The following is a 23,322-nucleotide window of genomic DNA, read 5'->3' as shown; positions in this document are numbered from 1 at the left end:
GGACTCGTAGTTCGCGGGCTCGGGATGCGCAGGCGCAGTGCCGAGTCCACCTCGGCGCGTCCGGGGTTGGCGGCTGCGGCTGCGCCTGCGTGGGGAGGGGCCGAGCGGAGGAGGCCTCCCCGGGACACTCAGGGGAGCCCGGCCGGCCTGCACGGGGCGCTCCCGCCTCAGGGGCCCTGCGTGGCACCCTAGCGCGCGCCCCAATGGTCACCTGCGCCCACCTGGGCCGGCGCGCGCGCCTCCCGGCAGCTCAGCCGTAAGTGCCGCCGCCTCCCGCGCCGCGACCTCCGCTCCGGGCCCGCCGGGGCTCTCGTGCTGCTGGTTCTTGCGTGGCCGGGTGCCCGGGGCGTGACCCTGTCGCGTTAGGGGCCCCACGGGAGGGTCGGTCGCCGGCAGCTGGCCCGGGGCCCCAGCGCCCAGGATGGCACGGTCTGCCCTTGCCCTGTGAAAAGGCCCCTGGATGAGAGACGCCTTAGCTCTGAGGCCCGGCCTGCAAGGACAGGGAGAAAACGCCTCGACTCTACCCCTAAGGACAGGGCGGCTGCCACGCTCGCACTCCGTGAGGCCACATCACAGGGTCTCCAGGAGGGGCGATCCCGCCCTCCAGGGGACACGGCGATGTCTGGGGACGTCTTTGGTTGTCACAACTGGAGGGCGTTCCTGGCACAGAGTGTGTGGAGCCCAGGGATGCAGCTCAGCGCCCTGCCCCTGCCCAGAGAATGATGCCAGTGCCCAGGGCGAGAGACCTGCCCCTGCCCAGAGAATGATGCCAGTGCCCGCAGTGCCCAGGGGGAGAGACCGCACTTACACTTGGCACCGCAGTCCTGGTGTTAAGATAGCAAGCCTCCATTCTGTTGATGGCCGCGCACCCCTGTTGAGGAATGAGGAGGCAGCTGACCTTTCTGCTGGTCTTGCAACCCCAAGCTCCCTGATCTGTTCCGTACCCATCTCTCTTCCATCCTCAAGTGGCCCACAGGACCCTCCACTAGAGAGATGGTCTGCAGGAGCTATGCAGCCGGAGGTCCTGCACCCATTGCCATGAGCTGTAATATGAAGTCCCAAGAGTGGGCCAAATGCGGTGGCTCACGCCTGTAATCCCAACGTTTTGGGAGGCCAAGGCTGTTAGAGTACTTCAGCCCAGGAGTTGCACGTGACCAACATGGTGAAACCCTGTCTCTACTAAAGATACAAAAATTAGCTGGGTGCAGCATGCCTGCAATCCCAGCTACTTAGGAGGCTGAGGCAGGAGAATCGTTTAACTCGGGAGGCGGAGGTTGCAGTGAGCCGAAAGGACCGTGCCGCTGCACTCCAGCTTGGGTGACAAAGTGAGACTCCATCTCAGAAAAATAAAAAAATCAAGTCCCAAGTGCAAAGGAAGCCGCTCCCCATGTCAGGGCAGAGGGAAGGGCGGGCAGCAGGTTGTAAATCCCCGCAGCACCTACCAAGAGTCCCCCATGCGAAGCCCCTCAGAGCAACGAGACGGTGTCTGTTTGCCTTTGGTTCTTGTATGAACCTCCTGGAGCTGCTGTGACAATGCACCACAGACCGGGACAGGGGCAGGGGCCTTGAAATTTATTCTGTCACAAGTCTGGAGGCCAGAAACCAGAAATGAAGACATGGCTGGGCCATGCTGTTTGTAAAGGCTCTGTGGGAAGATCTCTCTGCCTGCATCATCACATGGACATTTTGTTTTTTCTTTTTTAAGACAGAGTTTCTCTCTTGTTGCCCAGGCTGGAGTATAATGGTGATATCCCGGCTCACTGCAACCTCCGCCTCCTAGGTTCAAGTGATTTTCCTGTCTCAGCCTCCCGAGTAGCTGGGATTACACGCATGCACCACCCCGCCCGGCTAATTTTGTTTTGTTTTGGTAGAGATGGGGTTGCTTAAGACCTGAAAAGCACGCACACAAAAAAAAAAGAAAGAAAAGAAAAAAGAGATGGGTTTGCCTTTGGTTCTTGTATAAACCTCCTGGAGCTGCTGTGGCAATGCACCGCAGACCGGGATAGGGGAAGGGGCCTTGTTGGTCAGGCTGGTGTCAAAATCCTGACCTCAGGTGATCCACCCACCTCAGCCTCCCAAAGTGCTGGGATTACAGGTGTGAGCCACTGTGCTGAGCCAAATTTTTTTTTTATTTGAGATGGAGTCTTGCTCTGTTACCCAGCCTGGAGAGCAGGGGCACAATCTCCCAGGTTCAAGTGATTTTCCTGCCTCAGCCTCCTGAGGCGTGTGCCACCACATCCAGCTAATTCTGTGTTTTTAGTAGAGATGATGGCGTTTCTCCATGTTGGTCAGGCTGGTCTCGAACTCCCTACTCAGGTGATCTGTCTTCTTTAGCCTTTGAAAGTGCTGGGATTACAGGCATGAGCCACCATGCCCGGCCTATTCCTGTCATTTTAAGCCCCTGGGTTACTGACAGCTTGTGAAAACAGCCTCAGGAGACACATGTGGAGCGTTTCACTTCCTAACAGACTCTCAGTGTTCTGTAAACTTGTTTGCTTCCAAGGGCGGCCGTACCTTTATCCATAAATAAAAGGGGGTCTTCAAGACCCTTGGCCGTGGATGGGTATAGCGTCTCACGCCTACAATCCCAGCACTTGGGGAGGCTGAGGAAGGTGGATCTCCTGAGCCCAGGAGCTGTGGACCTGGGACAACATAGAAAGGCCCCATATTTACAGAAAATAAAAAAAATTAGCTGGGCATGGTGGTGCCTGTATTTCCAACTACAGGCTCAGTTGGGAGGATCACCTGAGCCCAGGAGGTTGAGGCTGCCATGAGCTGTGATCACACCCCTGCACTCCAGCCTGGGCAACGGAGGGAGACTGTCTCTTAAAAACCAAAAACCCTGGCCTCAGTCCTGGGTCCTGCTTTCAGTTTACCTCCCTCCGTATATGGGTGTCCTTCAAGTGAATGGAGGTTCTCCAGGCCATTGGTTCTGGCATCTGGGGACTGGCCTTGGTCTCGTATTCACAGCACTTTTTTCCTCCCCACAGCTCTGCCTGCCCAGGAACCTGCTTTTCCCAAGAGGAGAGAATGACTGCTGGGCACCCGCCCCGCTGGTCCCAGGTGAGATGTCATCACCCTCCCAAAAGGTGCCCAGTATATCCGGAGGGAACAGTCCCACCAGAAACTCAGTCCTTGGTAGAGAAGGAGACCCCTTGCTATGTGGAAAGTTCCGGAGAATTTCCCAGGAGTGTGTGGGAGGAGGTACTTAGGCCGCTCCCAAGCCCCGTAGAGGGGCTGAGCACAGCCTTTCCCAGGAGACAGGATTACGGGATCTCCTGGGTGTGAGTTTTCCTGGCCGGGAAGCCGTGTGGCCGTGGTGCCTTTGCCCAAGTTCTTGTCCTGCATCTAGGAAGAATGAGGCAGGCAGACAAGGGAAGGGTGAAGAAGAGTTAATTTACTGTTAGAACAGCTCCGAGTGCGCAGCCCCTCTCTGCAGGCAGGTTGTGTGCTCCAGCGCTCGGCGCTCTGCAGACAGGAGGCCCTGGAGAGCGTGGCTCCTCTCTGCAGGCAAGTGGTTCGGATGTCTCTGCAGGTCTCTGAAGCTCTCAGCAGAGAGGGTAGCTCCTCCCTGCCGGCAGGTTGTCTCTGCAGCTCTCAGTGGAGAGGGTACTCCTCTCTGCAGCTGGTGGTCCTGTCCTGTCATCTCTTGGCCTTCTCTATTCTCTGGCTGTCCTCTGCCCTGCTAAGGCTGAGCCCAGGGCTTTTGTGGATCTCAGAGGGGAGAAATGTGTGCCAGCTGGTTCATGGGTGGCCGTGGGCAGGCTGAAAGAGGCACTGTGAGTCCCCACTGTTGTCTGCAGCAGTGGCAGCCCAGCCCCGTCTTCAGACCCTCCGTGGACTGAAGGTGGGGCCTTACTGGGGACCCACCCCCTTCCGCCCAGGAATTAAGCTGCCTCCTGCTGCCACTCATGCTCCTGGGGCTTGGCCCCAACCCCCATTCTGAGATTGAAGCAGGTTTCAGGAGCAGACACCCCTGAACCTGCAGGGACTGGGGGGTCCTTCCTGAGACCCCTGAGGGTGCAGGCTGCAAAGATGTCTGGGTCCTGGGCCTGGGAGGGCAGCCGCCGCTGCACCCTGGAGCTCCTGTGTCACCAGCTTGGAAGAGGCAGGGCTCCCACTTGTCTCCAGCTCCTACCTGCTTCCTGGAGTGGGAGGCCCGGGTCTGCAGCTGCACCCAGCAAGGCAGATCCTGCCTGGTCTCAGGTCCCCCGAGAGCACAGGGGAGCTCGGATCCACAGGTGGTTTGGGTGGCTCCCAAACCGCTCCCCAGGCCCCATGGAGTGCGTGACCTCAGTGGCACTGAGGTGGGATCCAGCACCTTCCCCTGGAGAGCAGGCAGGGCCGCCCAGGAAGGCATCCTCCTCTTTGCTTGAAAAATATTTTCGTAATTGTGATAAAACACACATGAAACGTATATGAACTTTACCATCTTAGCCGTTTTTAAGTGCACAGATCAGCAGCATTAAGCACATTCACACAGTTGTGAAACCGTCACCACCATCCTCTCCACAACTTTCTCCTCTTCCCAAACTGAAACTCCTGTCCCATGAGACACTCACTCCCCACCCGCCCCCAGCTTCCGGCACTCCCCATCCTACTTTCTGTCTCTGTGAAGCTGCTAACTCCAGGGACCTCCTAGGAGTGGGACTACACAGGATTTGTCCTTCTCTGTCTGGCTTCTCTCACTGAGCACGACATGATTATAATTTTATTTTTTTATCTTTTTGAGACAGGGTCTTGCTGTTGCCCAGGTTGGAGCGCAGTGGCGTGATCTTGGCTCAGTGCAGCCTCCACCTCCTGAGCTCACGTGATTCTCATGCCTCAAACTCCCAAGTAGGTGGGATTACAGGCGTGTGCCACCACACTCGGCCAATTTTTTTTTTTTTTTTTGAGACAGAGTCTTGCCCTGTCACCCAGGCTGGAGTACAGTGGCACAATCAGCTCACCGCAACCTCCACCTCCCACGTTCAAGCAGTTCTCTGCCTCAGCCTCCTGAGGAAGCTGGGATTACAGGTGCTCGCCACCATGCCCCGCTGATATTTTTGTATTTTTAGTAGAGGTGGGATTTCACCATCTTGGCCAGGCTGGTCTTGAACTCCTGACCTTGTGGTCTGCCCACCTTGGCTTCCCAAAGTGCTGGGATTATAGGCGTGAGCCATTGCGCCTGGCCCAATTTTTGTATTATTAGTAGAGATGGGGTTTCACCAGGTTGGCCCACACTGGCAGAGAACTCCTGCTTTCAGGTGATCCGCCCATCTCAACCTCCCAAAGTGCTGGGATTACAGGCATGAGCCACTGTGCCCGCCCTCTGCAGTTTTACGTATGTATTTATTTACTTTTGAGATGGAGTTTCACTCTTTTACCTAGACTGGAATGCAGTGGCACAGTCTTGGCTCACTGCAGCCTTCTGGTTCAAGCAATTCTCCTGCCTCAGTCTCCCTAGCAGCTGGGATTATAGGCAGCTGCCACCACGCCAGGCTAAATTTTGTATTTTTAGTAGAGATGGGCTTTCACCATGTTGGCCAGGCTGGTCTCAAACTCCTGACATCAAGTGGCCTCAAACGCCTCAGCCTCCCAAAATGCTGGGATTACAGGCACATCCCATCATGCTCAGCTAATTTTTAAAAAATTTTTTTATAGAAACCAGACCTCTCTGTGCTACTCCTGGGCTCACGCGGTGCCCCCAGCACGGCTTCCCACAGTGCTGGGATTGCAAGTGTGAACCGCTAAGCCAATCTGGAAGGGTTTTGTTTTTGTTTTTGTTTTGAGGATGCAGCTGGAGAGGGAGAGGGGAAGGCCTGAGACGGGTGTGGACTGAAGCGAGTCCATACAGGGCCCTTCAGGCTGGGGTGGAGACTCCGGCGCCTCCTCTGTGCATATGGTTCTGATGCCAGAAGTGGTTTTACGGCGTCTGGTTCCTCTTCCCGTTTCTTAATTTTGCAAATCGTAGCACACAGTGCTTACTGCTGCTCTTTTCTTTTCTTTGTTAGTAAGCTCCCAAGATTAAATCGATTCAGGTCACTGCATGTTTTGGGTACCATGGGGTCCCCAAGACCACCCCCAGGTGCGGTGGCTGGCTGGGAGGGCCCTGGGACTCCCCTGGAAACACATTGTTTGCATCCATGGCGGCACCCTGCACCCTGAGCAGGACATAGGTTGGTCAGGTGTAAAATGAAGTTCTCTTTTTTCTTTTCTTTTCTTTTCTTTTTTTTTTTTGAGACGAAGTTTTGCTCCTGTTGCCCAGTCTGGAGTGCAATGGGGAGATCAGCCTCCGCCTCCCAGGTTCAAGCAATTCTCCTGCCTCAGCCTCCCAAGTAGCTGGGATTACAGGCATGTGCCACCATGCCTGGCTCATTTTATATTTTTTGAAGAGATGGGGTTTCACCATGTTGGTCAGGCTGGTCTCCATCTCCTGACCTCATGGTCCGCCTGCCTCGGCCTCCCAAAGTGCTGGGATTAGAGGCGTGAGCCGCCGCGCCCGGCAGAAGTTCTATTTTTCAAAGAAGGTTGCGTTCTCCTTCTTCAGTTTCTAGATTAACCTTTTTTTTGCTCAGACCGGTCACTTTTTTTTTTGTTGTTTAACCAGTGGATTTTGTGTTTTACAGTGGTTTTAGGGTTACAGAAAAATTGGGTGAAAGTTTTGTTATGGCATTCTCTGTTCTCCAAGACCACAGCTCTGTTATCTGTCTGGATAACAGAGCTCCCGTTTCGGCCTTCCGTCCCAGGGTTCTGTATCAACCAAGTAATTCCACTTTGTCTTTGATTTACCATCTGTGAATTCAGGATTCCCAAAACAAAAATAGCCAGAAGCTTTTCTTCAGCAAAGCAGAGATGCAGCCATGCCAGACATTTTACCATTTTTTTTTTTTTTTTTTTGAGACAGAGTGTTGCTCTGTTTCCCAGGCTGGAGTGCAATGACACAGTCTTGGCTCACTGCAACCTCTGCCTCCTGGGTTCCAGCAATTCTCCTGGTCAGCCTCCCAAGTATCTGGGACTACAGGCGTGTGCCACCACCCCTGGCTAAGTTTTGTATTTTCGGTAGAGATGGGGTTTCACCATGTTGGCCAGGCTACTCTTGAACTCGTGACCTTAAGTGATCCACCGGCCTTGGCCTCCCAAAATTAGTTTTGTATTTTTTTGAGACAGAGTCTTGTTCTGTTGCCCAGGCTGGAGTGCAATGACATGATCTCGGCGCGCTGCAACCTCCACCTCCCAGGTTCAGGCAATTCTCCTGCCTCAGCCTCCCGAGTAGCTGGGACTACAGGCATGCACCACCATGCCTGCACCATGATTTTTTGTGTTTTTAGTACAGATGGAGTTTCACCATGTTGGCCAGGATGGTCTCAAGCTCCTGACCAGTGATCCGCGCACCTCGGTCTCCCAAAGTGCTGGGATTACAGGCGTGAGCCACCTCGCCTGGCCAGGCCCCACATTTTAATACACTGGGGATTAAGTTTCACCATGAATTTTGAGGGGGACACAAACGTTCATAACATCACACCTGGGAACTGATTTAAACATTTTTCTTCCCACTTGGAGATGAGAGCAACACACACTTTAAATATTTTTGGTGCATTCTAGGCTCACCTTTGGGAAGGTTTGGGCCCTTTCCTCTCACGTGCAGGGGAGAACAAACCCCAAGGGCTCACCAGGACGGTGCTTTCCTCACCACCATCTCACTTTAGCCAGAGTGACCAAAAGCAGCCGGGAGAAACCAAGCAAGCCTAATCTCCTGGGGCTGGATCTACCATTTTTCAAGTTCCCTAGGTAGCTTTCACATCTTCCAGCAGATAGCAGTGGAGGTGCTGTTCTGCCCCATGGATTACCTGGATAGCCATTCGGCCCCAAGTGCTCACCAGCCCCTTCATATGCCAAAACAACAAAGCTTCTGCCATATTTCGGCGAAGCAGGGTTGTTGTAGCAGATTCTTCTTCTTTTTTTTTTTTTTTTTTGAGACGGAGTTTTGCTCTTGTTACCCAGGCTGGGGTGCAATGGCGCGATCTCGGCTCACCGCAACCTCCGCCTCCTGGGTTCAGGCAATTCTCCTGCCTCAGCCTCCTGAGTAGCTGGGATTACAGGCAAGCGCCACCATGCCCAGCTAATGTTTTGTATTTTTAGTAGAGACGGGGTTTCACCATGTTGACCAGGATGGTCTCGATCTCTTGACCTCGTGATCCACCCGCCTCGGCCTCCCACAGTGCTGGGATTACAGGCTTGAGCCACTGCGCCCGGCCCAGATTCCTCTTCTTAACACTGCCTGTGCCTTGTAATGTGCAACTCTTGAGTCTGGAAGCAAAGAGAACTGACCTCTAATAACTGAAGGCTTTGAAGAAGGTCCAGTTCTGTCCTGCGTATTGTTGGATGTTGCTTCTAGATCTTCTGACTATAGCAATAACAAATGCCGTGACTGACGTTAACCAGTTAGTCCTCACAACAACATGCTTTGGTTAAAATTCTTCTTTCCGGGGCCAGGGGTAGCGGCTCACACCTGTAATCCCAGCACTTTGGGAGGCCGAGGCAGGCCGACCACGAGGTCAGGAGTTTGAGACTAGCCTGACTAACATGATGAAACCCCATCTCTACTAAAAATACAAAAATTGGCTTGGCGTGGTGGCATGCGCTTGTAATTCCAGCTACTTGGTGGGCTGAGGCAGGAGAATCGCTTGAACCTGGGAGGCGGAGGTTGCGGTGAGCCGAGATCTCGCCATTACACTCCAGCCTGGGCAACAGAGCGAGACTCTGTCTCAAAAAAAAAAAATTATTCTTTCCATTGAACAGATGATGAGGCTGTGTCTTGGACAGGTCTGCAATATACCTGCAGTCCCGTAACCAGTGAGTGGCATACCCCTGAAATCCATTCATTTTCAGAATCAGCAGGGGGAGATTCTCACGTGGGAATGTCATACTCAGAGATGCAGAGGTTAGAATCCCCATTTCAATAACAAATGGGCAAAGTGTTTGATCCAGACTGTGTGCTGGTCGTCCTTGCTCTGTCGATGGTGGGCCTCGCATCTGTATGTCCCTCTGCTTTTCAGCCAAGGACAGGCACTCACAAGGCAGCTAGTAGAAACTGACTTCTGCATCTTGCACCTTGACCTTTCTGAACTCCCCTGGTGCCACCAAGCCTGCCCCTCCTGCCACGAACGTGGGTGCCAATGGGCCCATCTTGAGCAGAACCGCTGTGATATTCTAGGAACTAGTAACCTTTGAGGACGTGTCCGTGGACTTCTCCCAAGAGGAGTGGGAGTTGCTGGACCCTGCTCAGAAGAACCTGTATAGAGAGGTGATGCTGGAGAACTACAGGAACCTGGTCTCGCTGGGTAAGGCAAGCATCATTAATTCATGTGTTCATTGATTCACATTTATCTAGTGTATTAGTTTGTTCTCACACTGCTAATAAAGACATACCCAAGACTGGGTAATTTATAAAGGAAAGTGGGCTTAATGGACTCAGTTCCACATGGCTGAGGAGCCCTCACAATCGTGGTGGAAGGCAAATGAGGAGTAAAGTCATCTTTTTTTTTTTTTTGAGATGCAGTTTCACTCTTGTTGTCCAGGCTGGAGTGTAATGGCACGATCCTAGCTCACTGCAGCCTCTGCTTCCCGGATTCGAGTGACTCTTCTGCCTCAGCCTCCCGAGCAGCTAGGATTACAGGCATGCACCACCACGCCTGGCTAATTTTGTATTTTTGGTAGAGACAGGGTTTCTCCATGTTGGCCAGGCTGGTCTCGAACTCCCAACCTCAGGTGATCCACCTGCCTTGGCCTCCCAAAGTGCTGGGATTATAGGTGTGAGCCACCACACCCGGTGCAGTCACATCTTAATGGCGGTAGGCAAGAGCACTTGTGCAGGGGAACTGTCATTTGTAAAACCGTCAGATCTCATGAGACTTACCACTACCACAAGAACAGTACGGGGGAAAAGCACCCCCGTGATTCAGTTATCTCCACCTGGCTCTGCCCTTGTGTGGATTATTACAGATCAAGGTGAGATTTGGGTGGGGACACAGCTAAACCGTATCATCTAGCATCTACTGTGTGTCTCAGGCATCATGCAGGGAATAGGGGATTCCTTGGTGAATAAGACAGACATGGGTCCTGGTCTTGTGGCTTTCATGGTCTGGTTTCTCTGGGACAGACGACCTTACGTGTTCAGTATGTGGTAGCTGAAGCCGCAGTGGAATTGCCTGTCTCAGCTCAGGCGTAGAGAACGTCTCTGATTCCCCTTGGGAACAGCGTCCAAGTGTATTATTAGTCAGTTTCATGCGGCTATAAAGAATACCACCTGACATTGGGTAATTTATAAAGAAAAGAGGTATAGGTTGGGTCTGGTGGCTCACGCCTGTAATCCCAGCACTCTGGGAGGCTGAGGCAGGTGGGTCATCTGAGGTCAGGAGTTTTAGACCAGCCTGGCCAACATGGCAAAACCGTATCTCTACTAAAAATTAAAAAATTAGCCGGGTGTGGTAGCAGGCACCTCTGATCCCAGTGCTCAGGAGGCTGAGGCAGGAGAATCACTTGAACCTGGGAGGCGGAGATTACAGTGAGCCAAGGTCACGCCATTGCACTCTACTCTGGGCAACAAGAGTGAAACTCCATCTCAAAAATAAAAGAGGTTTAATTGACTTAAAGTTATGCATCGCTGGAGAGGCCTCAGAAAATTTACACAATTGTGGCAGAAAGGGAAGCAGGCACCTTCTTCAAAAGGCGTCAGGAGAGATAAGAGAGCAGGAGAAACCTTATAAAACCATCCAATCAGCTGGGTGCATTGGCTCTGCCTGTAATCCCAGCGCGTTGGGAGACGGAGGCGGGCGGATCACAAGGTCAGGAGATTGAGACCATCCTGACCAGCATGGTAAAGCCCCGTCTCTACTAAAAACACAAAAAATTAGCTGGGCATGGTGGCACGAGCCTGTAATCCCAGCTACTCGGGAGGCTGAGGCAGGAGAATTGCTTGAACCCGGGAGGTAGAGATTGCAGTGAGCTGAGATTGCACCATTGCACTGCAGCCTGGTGACAGAGCAAGACTCTCAAAAAGAAAAAAAAAAAAAATCAGATCTCATGAGAAGTCACTATCATGAGAACAGCATAGGAACCGCCCCCATGATCTAATTACCTCCCATCTGGTACCTCCATTGACACATGGGGATTCCAGTTCGAGATTACAGTTTGCGATGAGCTTTGGGTCGGGACATGGCCAAACCATATCACAGCGCATTTGAACTCTTTCTGCCAAGGTAAAGAGCCATCAGTTTTTTAAAAATGTTTTTACTGTGATAAAAATATATACATATATATAGGCTGGGCATGGTGGCTCAAGTCTGTAATCCCAGCACTTCAGGAAGCTGAGGTGGGTGGATCACTTGAGGCCAGGATTTCAAGACCAGCCTGACCAACATGACAAAACCCCATCTGTACTAAAAGTGTAAAAAATAGCTGGGTGTGGTGGCAGGCACCTGTAATCCCAGCTACTCAGGAGGCTGAGGCAGGAGAATCACTGGAACTGGGGAGGCAGAGGTTGCAGTGAGCCGAGATCAGGCCACTGCACTCTAACCTGGGTGACAGAGTGAGACTCTGTCTCAAAAATATATAGGTACATTATCTATCTATCTATCTATAAACATAAAACGTGCCTTTTTAACCATTTGTAAGTTTACAATTCAGTGGCATTACATATATTCATCAGGTACTACAACCAACACAACTGTCCATTTCTAGAACTTTTTTTAATCCCAAACCGAAACTCTGTACCCATTAAATTCTCCCTCCCCAGCCCCTCCTTTAGCTGCCGGTAACTGTGAGTGACTCTCCATCTCCATGGATTTGCCTATTCTGGGCATTTCATATAAGTGGGATCATATAATATGTGGCCTTTTGTGTCTGGTGGCTTCCACTGGGCATGATGCTTCCTCCCTGCCTCCCTCCCTCCCTCCCTCCCTTTCTCCCTTCCTTCCTCCTCCCCCACCCCCTCACTCTGTCTCCAGACTGGAGTGCAGTGGCACGATCTCAGCTCACTGCAACCTCCACCTCCCAGATTCAAGTGATTCTCCTGCCTCAGCCTCCTGAGTAGCTGGGACTGCAGGCGTGCGCCACCATGCCCAGCTGATTTTTGTGTTTTTAGTAGAGACAGGGTTTCACCATGTTGGCCAGGATGGTCTCGATCTCTTGACCTGTGATCTGCCTGCCTCGGCCTCCCAAAGTGTTGGGATTACAGGCGTGAGCCACTGTGCCCGGCCCTTCCTATCTGTTTCAGTTACTATTCTCAGTGCTTTGGGTCAATACGAGGAACAGAATTGCTGGATTATACTGTAATTCTGTGTTTAAAATTTAGCTTTTTGAGGAACTGACATACTGGCTTTTCTTTTCTTTTGTTTTTTTGTTTTGAGACAGAGTCTGACTTTGTCACCCAGGCTGGAATGCAGTGGCACTATCTCAGGTCACTGCAACCTCAGCCTCCGCAGTTCAAATGATTCTCATGCCTCAGCCTCCCGAGTAGCTGGAATTACAATTGTGCACACCTGTTTTTGTATTCTTAGTAGAGATTAATTTTCGCCATGTTGGCCAGGCTGGTGTTGAACTCATGACCTCAAGTAGGCTGCCTAACTCAGCTTCCCAAAGTGCTGGGATTGCAGATGTGAGCCACTGTGCCCAGCCCCAGAGTGGTTTTTCTGTCAGCAGTGGACATCTTCCATTCCCACCCGCGGTGCAAACTGTTGCAATTTCTCCGTGTCCTTGGCAACACCTGCTGTGTTTTATGATGGCCTTCCTAGTACGTGTGAAGCGGTGTCTCGTTGTGGTTTTGATCTGCATTTCCCTAAAGACCACATTAAGCACCCTTTCACATATTTACTGACAATTTGTTTATTGATTTTCGGGAGAAATGTAGGATCTGTAATTTATTTATTTATTTTTTGTTTGTTTGAGACGGGGTCTCACTCTCGTTGCCCAGCCTGGGGTGCAGTGTTGTGATCATGGCTCACTGCAGCCTTGACCTCCCCAGGCTTAAGTGATCCTCCTGCCTCCACCCCCAAGTAGTGAGACCATAGGCTCACACCACAACACCTGGCTAGTTTTGTGTGTGTGTGTGTGGGTATGGGGTCTTGCCATGTTGCCCAGGCTGGTGTCAAACTCCTGGGCTCAAGTCCGCCTGCCTCTGGGCCTCGTAAAGTGTCGGGATTATAGGTGTGAGCTGCCATGCCCAGCCAGACCTGTGATTTTTTTTTTTTTTTTTTTTGAGACGGGGTTTCGCTCTTGTTACCCAGGCTGGAGTGCAATGGCGTGATCTCGGCTCACCGCAACCTCTGCCTCCTGGGTTCAGGCAATTCTCCTGCTTCAGCCTCCTGAGTAGCTGGGATTACAGGCACGTGCCACCATGCCCAGCTAATTTTTTGTATTTTTAGTAGAGACGGGGTTTCACCATGTTGACCAGGCTGGTCTCGATCTCTTGACCTCGTGATCCACTCGCCTCGGCCTCCCAAAGTGCTGGGATTACAGGCTTGAGCCACCGCGCCCGGCCAGACCTGTGATTTTTTAAATTAGAAAATGAAATCTGGCCAGGTGCGGTGCTCAAGCCTGTAATCCCAGCACTTTGGGAGGCCAAGGCGGGTGGATCACGAGGTCAAGAGATCGAGACCGTCCTGGCCAACATGGTGAAACCCCATCTCTACTAAAAATACAAAAAAAATTAGCTGGGCATGGTGGCTTGTTCCTGTAGTCCCAGCTACGTGGGAGGCTGAGGCAGGAGAATTGCTTGAACCCGGGAGGCAGAGGTTGCAGTTAGCCGAGATCGTGCCACTGCACTCCAGCCTTGCGCCTGGCGACAGAACAAGACTCTGTCTCAAAAAAAAAAAAAAAAGAAAAAGAATGAAATCCGTACTTTGTGCTACCTCTCAAGTGCATTCTTGTCCCTTTCAGAAGCCGTGAAGAACCCATGTGCTGATGCGGGGATTGAGGAGGGTCCATTTTCCACGGTACACACCCTACAAGCCACTCGCCTTTCCTCGTGGATGGGGCATTTACTTCTTCAGCCGGTGGCTTCTGTCCACATGGAGCAAAGCGAAGCCCTGCGGATGGAGGAAAAAGGAACTCCTCAAGCCTCCTGTTCCGGTGAGAATCGCGCACATGGAAAGCATCGGGATGGCAGTAACGTCTGGGGAAACATTGGTAGAGACCTCTTCACAAGGCCCTGATCCTGTAAGGACAGTGCCAAGAGACCTTCCTCAGACACCCGCAGTTCACTTCCTGTCAGCTTTCCCCTCGTCTTACTACTTTACGTGACCTCTCTCTGGGTACAGAGAAAAGAATATCCCGTTTTCTTGTTTTATTTATTTACTTATTATTTTTGTGTGTGTGTGAGACAGACTCTCTCTCTTTGACCAGGTGCCAGGCTGGAGTGCAGTGGCGCGATCTTGGCTCATGCAGCCACTGCCTGCCGGGTTCAAGCACTTCTCCTGCCTCAGCCTACCCAGTAGCCGTGACTACAGGCATGTGCCACCATGGCCAGCTAATTTTTGTATTTTAGTAGAGACGGCATTTCACTATGTTGGCCAGGATGTCTTGACCTCCTGATCTGCCCTCCTCGGCCTCCCAAAGTACTGGGATTATAGGCGTGAGCCACCACGCCCTGCCATTTTATTTATTTATCTTAAGGGTCTCACTCTGTGGCCCAGGCTGGAGTGTGGTGGCACGATCATATCTCTCTGTATCCTTGCCTTCCTCGGCTCAGGTGATTCTCCTGCCTCAGCCTCGTGAGCAGCTGGGACAATAGGCACTTGCCATCACTCCCATCTATTTTTTTTTTCCAGAGATGGGGGTCTCACTGTGTTTTCCAGGCTGGTCTTGAATTCCTGGCCTCAAGCGATCCTCCTTTCTCAGCCTCCCAAAATGTTGGGAGTACAGGCATCAGCCACAACTCCTGGCCCCCTTTTTGCTTTCTTAATAATCCTTTCTCTCTTCCAGACATAGTCCCCCAGCTTTACAGAATAATTTCTCTCTGTATTTCGATTCCCCTGCCTTTTTCCATCACTGTCAGTCCCCTGCTGCCGCATCTCACCCTCAGTAGCCTTCCTTGCTGCCCACCTCTCTTTTTCCCATCCTTCCCCCATGTTCAAAGCTGATATCTAAATGTCAGTCCACATAGGCCTTGTAGATGTTGGAAGGACTTTTGGCCCACTGGTTTTCAAGTAGCTGCTGCTGCTTCTAAAAGAATTGTTTCCCCCTCAATTTATTTCAGGTTGGACGACTGTACTGAAAAACCAAGACTCAACTTACAAGAAGGTGATCTTACAGGAGGAACCAGCCGGTGGTATAAATATCATAAGGCTTATCAGAGAAGACGGGGGATGGAAGCAGTTGGGGGAGAGTCATGAAGACCCCCAGGGGCTTTTGAGCCAGAAGGCGTCCATCCAAGCAGTGGCGCTTCCTCAGGAGACGGCTGCTGGATGGCATGGATTTGGGGAAAATGGTCATCTGAGCTCAGCCCTTGTTTTATCACAGGGAAGCTGTAAAGGGAAACACATGTGTGACAGTGGACTGGATATGACAAGCCTGGCATCCGATTCAGTCTTAAAGCACCATCAGATGGGACATGCTGATGGGAGACCCTGTGAAGATCACGAACGTGGAAATGCCATCAGCCGGAACGGTCACTTTATTCAACACGGGGGGAGAATGTTTGTGTATTTGGAAAATGGGCAGTCACTGAACCACAGTGTGGCGCTGACGATACACAACAAAATCAACGCAGCAGAGAAACCCTTTGAGTGCCACCAGTGCGGGAAGGTGTTCAACCGGAGACACTCGCTGAGCGAACATCAGAGAATTCACACGGGAGAGAAGCCCTACGAGTGTCAGGAGTGCGGGCGAGCCTTCACGCACAGCTCCACCCTCACGCGCCATCTGAGAACTCATACTGGAGAGAAGCCCTACGCGTGCGGTGAGTGCGGGAGGGCCTTCAACAGGATCTCATCTCTGACTCAGCACCAGAGGATCCACACCGGGGAGAAGCCCTACAAATGTGAAGACTGTGGGAAATCCTTCTGCCAGAGTTCTTACCTGATCTTGCACAAGAGGACACACACGGGCGAGAAGCCCTACGAATGCAGTGATTGTGGAAAGGCCTTCAGTGACCGTTCCTCCCTCAACCAGCATGAGCGAACTCACACGGGCGAGAACCCCTATGAATGTAAGCAGTGTGGAAGGGCCTTCAGCCAGAGGTCCTCCCTCGTGAGGCACGAGAGAACTCACACCGGAGAGAAACCCTACAGGTGTCAGGAGTGTGGGAAAGCCTTCAGCCAGAGCTCCTCCCTTGCCACACATCAGAAGACTCATAGCAGCCAGAAAACCTACAAGATCATTGACTGTGGGGAAGCATTCTACCGGAACAGACATCTTATCGGATGCTAGCAAGTGCGTGCTGCTTTGTAAACCGCTGTTTAGTACTCTGACACGTACATGTGGTTAGACTTTGCCCTGGTGTGATGGATTATTTGAAAAGAAGTGGGTTTATTGGCCGGGTGGAGTCGCTCATGCCTGTAATCCCAGCACTTTGGGAGGCCAAGGCGGGAGGATCACAAGGTCAGGAGTTTGAGACCAGCCTGACCAACATGGTGAAACCCCGTCGCTACTAAAATTACAAAAGTTAGCCAGGCTTGGTGGTGTGTGCCTGTAATCCCAGCTGCTTGAGAGGCTGTGGCAGGAGAATCACTTGAACCTCGAAACGGGAGGCTGCAGTGAGTCAAGATCACACCACCGCACTCCAGCCCAGGCAACAGACCAAGACTCCGTCTACTACAGGTGTGCATCACTGTGCCCAGCGAATTTTTTAATTTTTTATGCTTTTGGGGTCTTGCTACATTGCCAAGACTGGTCTTGAACTCCTGGGGTCAAGCAGTCCTCCTCTTTTGGCCTCCCAAAGTGTTGGGATTAAAAGCATGAGCCACTGTGCCCAACCTGGAGCAGCCTTTTAATGGGCGGAATTGTCATTATGCTCTGTCCAATGAGCTCCGGACTTTCAGAAAAGATTGGTCGACAAAAATGTTATCACAGGTGGGATTTTGCCAAGAACCACTTGTTGATTTAGTTGCTTAAACAAAAGGTGTGCTGATTCTTAACTGCTTCTGTGTGTTAAGTGTTTATTTCTTTTTTTTTTTTGGGACGGAGTTTCGCTTTTGTTACCCAGGCTGGAGTGCAATGGCATGATCTCGGCTCACCGCAACCTCCGCCTCCTGGGTTCAGGCAATTCTCCTGCCTCAGCCTCCTGAGTAGCTGGGATTACAGGCACGCGCCACCATGCCCAGCTAATTTTTTGTAGTTTTAGTAGAGACGGGGTTTCACCAGGTTGACCAGGATGGTCTCGATCTCTTGACCTCGTGATCCACCCGCCTCGGCCTCCCAAAGTGCTGGGATTACAGGCTTGAGCCACCGCGCCTGGCCCTAAGTGTTTATTTCATTGTTCATTGTTTTTATTTCAATATTCTTTTCTGGGTTTATTTAAGACAGATTTTCACTCTGTTGCCGAGGCTAAAGTGCAGTGGTGTGATCATAGCTTCCTGCAGCCAGCCTTCCCTTCCCAGACTCAAGCAGCCCTCCCACCTCAGCCTCTCAAGTAGCTGGGACTACAGATGTGCACCGATACCACACCTAGCTAATTTTTTTTTTCTATTTTTTGTAGCAATGTGCTTTCATCAGGCTGCCCGGGCTGGTCTCGAACTCGTGAGCTCAAGCAGTCCACCCACCTTGGCCTCTCATAGTGCTGCGATTACAGGTGTGAGCCACCATGCCCGGCCTTCATTTCAGTATTCTGCTTCAGCGTTTTACATTGGTCACTTAGCTGGATCTGTCTGTTGTGTGCACTACTGTACCAGCACAGGCTGTACGCTAAGACAGAAAGCGCTTTGGATGTGCAGTTTAAAAAATATAAGGGGTTCAAAATAGTACTAGTAATTTCATCCATGCCCAAAAGCACAAAGGCTGGGAGAGATGTGAAGAAATGAGTCATGTATATGATTACTGGGGTCCGCCGATCGTGTGTGATGCCGCATCTTTCACCATTTCATGTGGCATTGCTGTCATCATTTTGGCAATGAATAAAAATCAAATAGCACCCAGAATTGTTCAGGATGTGGAACAGGGTGGGGTAGAGTAGCCTGTGGATACCTTGATGGTTGGGACACAGTAGAGCAGGCTTTGGGACCTAGAGGGGGGAATGACCTTTGGTGGCCTGGGAAAAGTCCCACCTGTGAGACAGACCAAGCAAAGTGGAGACCAAGAGTGCCGATGTACATTATCGTCGCTAACGTGTATTGGATGCTTACCGTATACCAAGCACCAGTCGAGTACTTCTGTGTGGTTCATTTAGCCCTCACAACCCTGTGAGATAACCACTCTTCATATTCCATTTTACAGAAGATGAAACAAATAATTTGCTCTAGGTCACACAATTAGTAAGTAGTGGAATCGGCCAGGCACGGTAGCTCACGCCTGTAATTCCAGCACTTTGGGAGCCTGGGAGACTGGGTGAATCAGGAGGTCAGAAGTTCGAGACCAGCCTGGCCAACGTGGTGAAACCTCATCTCTACTAAAAATACAAAGATTAGCCAGGTGTGGTGGCGGGTGTCTGTAATGCCAGCTGCTCAGGAACCTGAGGCAGGAGAATCGCTTGAACCTGAGAAAGTAGTGGATGCCGGGCGTGGTGGCTCACGCCTGTAATCCCAGCACTTTGGGAGGCCGAGGTGCGTGGATCACCTGAGGTCAGGAGTTCGAGACCACCCTGGCCAACATGGAGAAACCCCGTATCTAAAAATAAATAATTGAATAAATAATAAGATTGTGGAATCTGGGCTGGGCATGGTGGCTTATGCCTATAATCCCAGTACTTTGGGAGGCTGAGGTGGGTGGACAGCCTGAGGTCAGGAGTTGGAGACCAGCCTGGCTAACATGTCAACCAAAAAATCCAAAAATTAGCTGGGCATGGTGGTGCACGCTGCTTGTCCCAGCTATTCAGGAGGCTGTGGCATGAGAATACCTTGAAAGCAGGAGGCAGAGGTTGCAGTGAGCCAAGATGGCACCATTGCACTACAGCCTGGGTGACAGTGAGACTCTGTCTCGAAAAAAAAAATGAGTAGTGGAATCTGGATTTGACCTTGAACAACCTGTAGAAAGCCAACACCTCATTCACTAGGCCACCAAGCAGGGGAACTGTTTCCTATATTTTCTCTGGGAAAGCTGAATGCAGTGGTTCATAACTGTAATCCCAGTATTTTGGGAACTGAGGCAGGAGACTCACTTGAGTCCAGGAGTTCAGCCCAGCCTGGGCAACACAGCCTCTGTATCTGCAAAGCATAAACATTAGGCTGGGCGCGGTGGCTCATGCCCGTAAACCCAGCACTTTGGGAGGCCGAGGTGGGTGAATCACAAGGTCAGGAGATCGGGACCATCCTGGCAAGCTGGGTGTGCTGGCGAGAGCCTGTAGTCCCAGCTACTCGGGACTCAGGATGCTGAGGCAGGAGAATTGCTTGAACTTGGGAGGCAGAGGTTGCAGTAAGCCGAGATCACACCACTACACTCCAGCCTGGGCAACAGAATGAGACTCTGTCTCAAAAAAAAAAAAAAAAAAAAGAAAAATACAAACATTAGCCAGGCATGGTGGCTCACGCCTGTAGTCCCAGCTACTCTGGGAGCTGAGGCGGAAGGACTCCTTGAGCCCAGGAGCTTCAGGCTACAGTGAGCTATGAGCGTACCACTGCATTCCAGCCTGAGTGACAAAGCAAGACCCTGCCTCAAAAAAAACTTACAGATTTTCTCTTAGAAGTCACCTAACTTTGCTGTCAATCTTCCCTTTTGCCTTGAGCTAATGAGGGAGGTTGCCCGTCCCATCTCCTTACACCCAAATCGAACATGTTGCTTTTCCTTAGATGTCCTTGATCCCTGGCCAGTCTAGACCCTACTGGGTTGATGAGTAAGTTTCTTTTCTTTTTTGAGACTGAGTCTGACTCTGTCGCCCAGGCTGGAGTGTAGTGGGGCAATCTCGGCTCACTGCAACCTCCGACTCCCGGGTTCAATAGATTCTCCTGCCTCGACCTCCTGACTAGCTGGGATTACAAGCACGTGCGACCATGCCCGGCTAATTTTTTGTATTTTTAGTAGAGATGGGTTTCTCTCTGTTGCCCAGGCTAGTGTCTAACTCCTGACCTCAGGTGATTTGTCTGCCTTGGCCTCCAGAAGTGCTGGGATCACAGGCGTGAGCCACAGTGCCTGGCCGAGTAAGGTTTTTTTAAGGGCTCTGTGAACAACTTTGAACTGGATGCAAAGTGTGTGCTGGTGCATTGATGTGTTTTTTGGGGAAAGCATCTGTAGCTTTCGGCATATTCTTGAGAAGACTTGAGTTAGAGTTCTCCTGACTATACTGTTCTCGGCCTTGCTATCTCCAGCAATTTTTTTAAAAAAATTTATTTATTTATTTTTGAGATGGAGTCTCACTGTCACCCAGGCTGGAGAGCGATGGCATGATTTCAGCTCACTGCAACCTCTGCCTCCGGGGTTCAAGCAGTTCTCCTGCCTCAGCCTCCCGAGTAGCTGGGACTACAGGCACTCACCACCATGCCCGGCTAATTTTTTTTTTTTTTTTTTTGGAAAAAATCTTCTCTCCCCTCAGCCTCCCAAAGTGCTAGGATTACAGGTGTGAGCCACCATGCTCAGCCTTTTGTTTTTGTTCTTTTATTTGACACAGGGTTCCACCATGTAGGCCAGGCCAGTCTTGAACTCCTGACCTCAAGTGATCCACCCGCCTTGGCCTCCCAAAGTGCTGGAATTACAGGGGTGATCCACGGAGCCCAGCCACACTACTTTATTTATTTATTTATTGAGACAGAGTTTCGCTCTTGTTACCCAGGCTGGAGTGCAATGGCGCGATCTCGGCTCACCGCAACCTCCACCTCCTGGGTTCAGGCAATTCTTCTGCCTCAGCCTCCTGAGTCGCTGGGATTACAGGCACGCGCCACCATGCCCAGCTAATTTTTTTTTGTATTTTTAGTAGAGACGGGGTTTCACCATGTTGACCAGGATGGTCTCGATCTCTTGACCTCGTGATCCACCCGCCTCGGCCTCCCAAAGTGCTGGGATTACAGGCTTGAGCCACCGCGCCCGGCCCACACTACTTTATTTTTAACTGGAAGCTGCTTTCCTGTGTCAGTCCTCTAAACATGTATTTTTATTAAAGTGTATAAAACCTTTCTAGGAAAGATAAAAGTGAATTGTAAAAATTGTTTCTGAATGAAATGACAATATCAAAATTTGAACAACCCCTTAAGCTATGGAGTTTTCTGAAATGAGCAACCATTAACTGCATTTGGTTTTCAGCCATGGTCTATACAGTGTATTAAGTGTTTTCAGGTTGATCACATATTTTTTTTCATTTTTTTTTTTTTAAATTTAAGGTTGGGCGCAGTGGTTCACGCCTGTAATCCCAACACTTTGGGAGGCCAAGGTGGGTGGATCACCTGAGGTCAGGAGTTTGACACCAGCCTGACCAACATGAAGAAACCCTGTCTCTACTAAAAATACAGAATTGGCTAAGTGTGGTGGTACGGACTGTAATCCAAGCTACTTGGGAGTCTGAGGCAGGGGAATCGCTTAAACCCTGGAAGCGGAGGTTGTGGTGAGCTGAGATCGTGCCATTTCATTCCAGCCTGGGCAACAACAGCAAAACTCCATCTCAAAAAAAAAAAAAAAAAAAAAATTAGCCCGATGTAACAGCATGGGCCAGTAGTCCAACGTACTCGGGGGGCTGAGGGACCAGAATCACTTGAACATGGGAGATGGAGTTTGCAGTGAGCCAGGATTATGCACTCCAGCCATGGTGACAGAGAGCGACTCTGTCTCAAAAAACCAAAAATTAAAACCCAATTCCCTCCTAAGTTTCAACCAAATTCATTTAAACTTTTGCCTGTTTTTCTTATATCAGTTAAAATAAGGATTCAGTATCCTTAGAAATACCATAGGCTTTTCTGTTTTAAATATAACATCTAAAAAATTGTAAAATACAAATAAAAATTTAACATCTTTATAATTGTTAAGTCTAAAGTTCAGTGGAATTAGATACATTCCTATTATTTTGCAATATCATAGCCTTTTTTTTTTTTTTCTTTTGAGACGGAGTCTTGCTCTGTCCCCCAGGCCGGAGTGCAGTGGTCCAATCTCGGCCTCCCCGAGTTCAAATGATTCTCTTGCTTCAGCCTCCTGAGTAGCTGGGATTACAGGCGCCTGCCACCACGCCCAGCTAATTTTTGTATTTTTAGTAGAGATGGGGTTTTGCCATTTTGGCCAGGCTGGTCTTGAACTTTTGATGTCAGGTGATCCACCCGCCTTGGCGTGCGAAAGTGCCAGGTTACATGTGTGAGCCACCGCACCCGGCCATTATAGACTTTCAATCTTCCAAATTGTTTGGGAATGGACTTAAAAATGATCTGAAAAAAAATTTTCCTTGCACTTTAATATGTGAACTCGTGAGTTTTTTGTTTGTTTGAGACCGATTGCTCTCTGTGGCCTGGCCCATGTTGGCCAGGTTGGTTTCCAACTCTTCAGCTCAGGTGATCCGTCCGCCTCGGCCTCCCAAAGAGCTGGTATTACAGGCGTGAGCCATTGCACCCGGTCGAGCTTGAGGGTTTTAACGAGCATGGCATAAATCTTCAGGTTGATTTAAGCAAAGCTCCTGCCCAATGCCAGGTTTCAGGTTTGGCCTCCCCCAGGCCAGGTCTCCGGATGCCCAGCCCCCGGGGCGGGGCCTCCACCACGCCGTGCCCACGCGGGACAGTGCGATGACGTCACAGCCGCGGCCGCCGCGCCCACGTAGGCCTCAGCCCCACAGAACCGGGGCTCAATCCGCCGCTTGCCCTGCAGAGTTCAGGCTGCTCGCTCAACTCCACCTTCTGGCGGGACAAGGGGTTGTTCCGTGGGGAAACTGAGTTTGGATTTCCCACGCCCGTCCTGGAGGAGGACGCGGGAGGGGCGGCGAGTTGCGGGGAGAGGCGGGGTCCGCCACGGACTGAAGCGAGTTCACCTACAAGCCCGTGTCCCCGCCGGGCAGGACATCCACGGGTGTTCGCAACAAGCCAGTCATTTGGGTGGCAGGGATTGGGTCCTAGGGAACTATCCAATCAGGACGGGCAGAGGCAGGGCCTAGACAACTGTCCAATCAGGGACGCCCAGTCGATATCCGGGGAACTGCCCAATTCACAGAACCGGGGAACGGACCGGGAAATTGTCCAATCAGGGTCGCTGACGTTAGCAGCAATGTCCAATCAGAGGCGTGGCTTCCCGAGC

General features: G+C 51.1%; 1 protein-coding gene across 2 annotated transcripts; it reads left to right on the top strand.

Moving 5' to 3' along the window:
• Positions 1 to 100: 100 nt before the first annotated feature.
• Positions 101 to 16,471, top strand: ZNF554 (zinc finger protein 554). 2 transcript variants are annotated; one of them, XM_032252325.1, is made up of 5 exons: positions 101 to 256; positions 2,991 to 3,063; positions 9,197 to 9,323; positions 13,918 to 14,109; positions 15,236 to 16,471. In XM_032252325.1, the coding sequence occupies exons 1-5, from the start codon at positions 204 to 206 to the stop codon at positions 16,405 to 16,407; spliced, it is 1,617 nt and encodes a 538-aa protein (XP_032108216.1). In that variant the 5' UTR covers positions 101 to 203; the 3' UTR covers positions 16,408 to 16,471. The 2 variants fall into 2 exon arrangements, with proteins under 2 accessions (XP_032108216.1, XP_032108215.1); XM_032252324.1 differs by lacking the exon at positions 101 to 256 and having other exon boundaries at positions 2,836 to 3,063.
• Positions 16,472 to 23,322: the final 6,851 nt, after the last annotated feature.

The sequence above is a fragment of the Sapajus apella genome, unplaced genomic scaffold, assembly GCF_009761245.1.
Source record: "Sapajus apella isolate SASKATOON/1434 unplaced genomic scaffold, GSC_monkey_1.0 scaffold77, whole genome shotgun sequence".
NCBI lineage: Eukaryota > Metazoa > Chordata > Mammalia > Primates > Cebidae > Sapajus > Sapajus apella.
The sequence above is the reverse complement of the archived record's forward strand: the minus strand, read 5'-3'. Positions and strand labels throughout refer to the sequence as shown.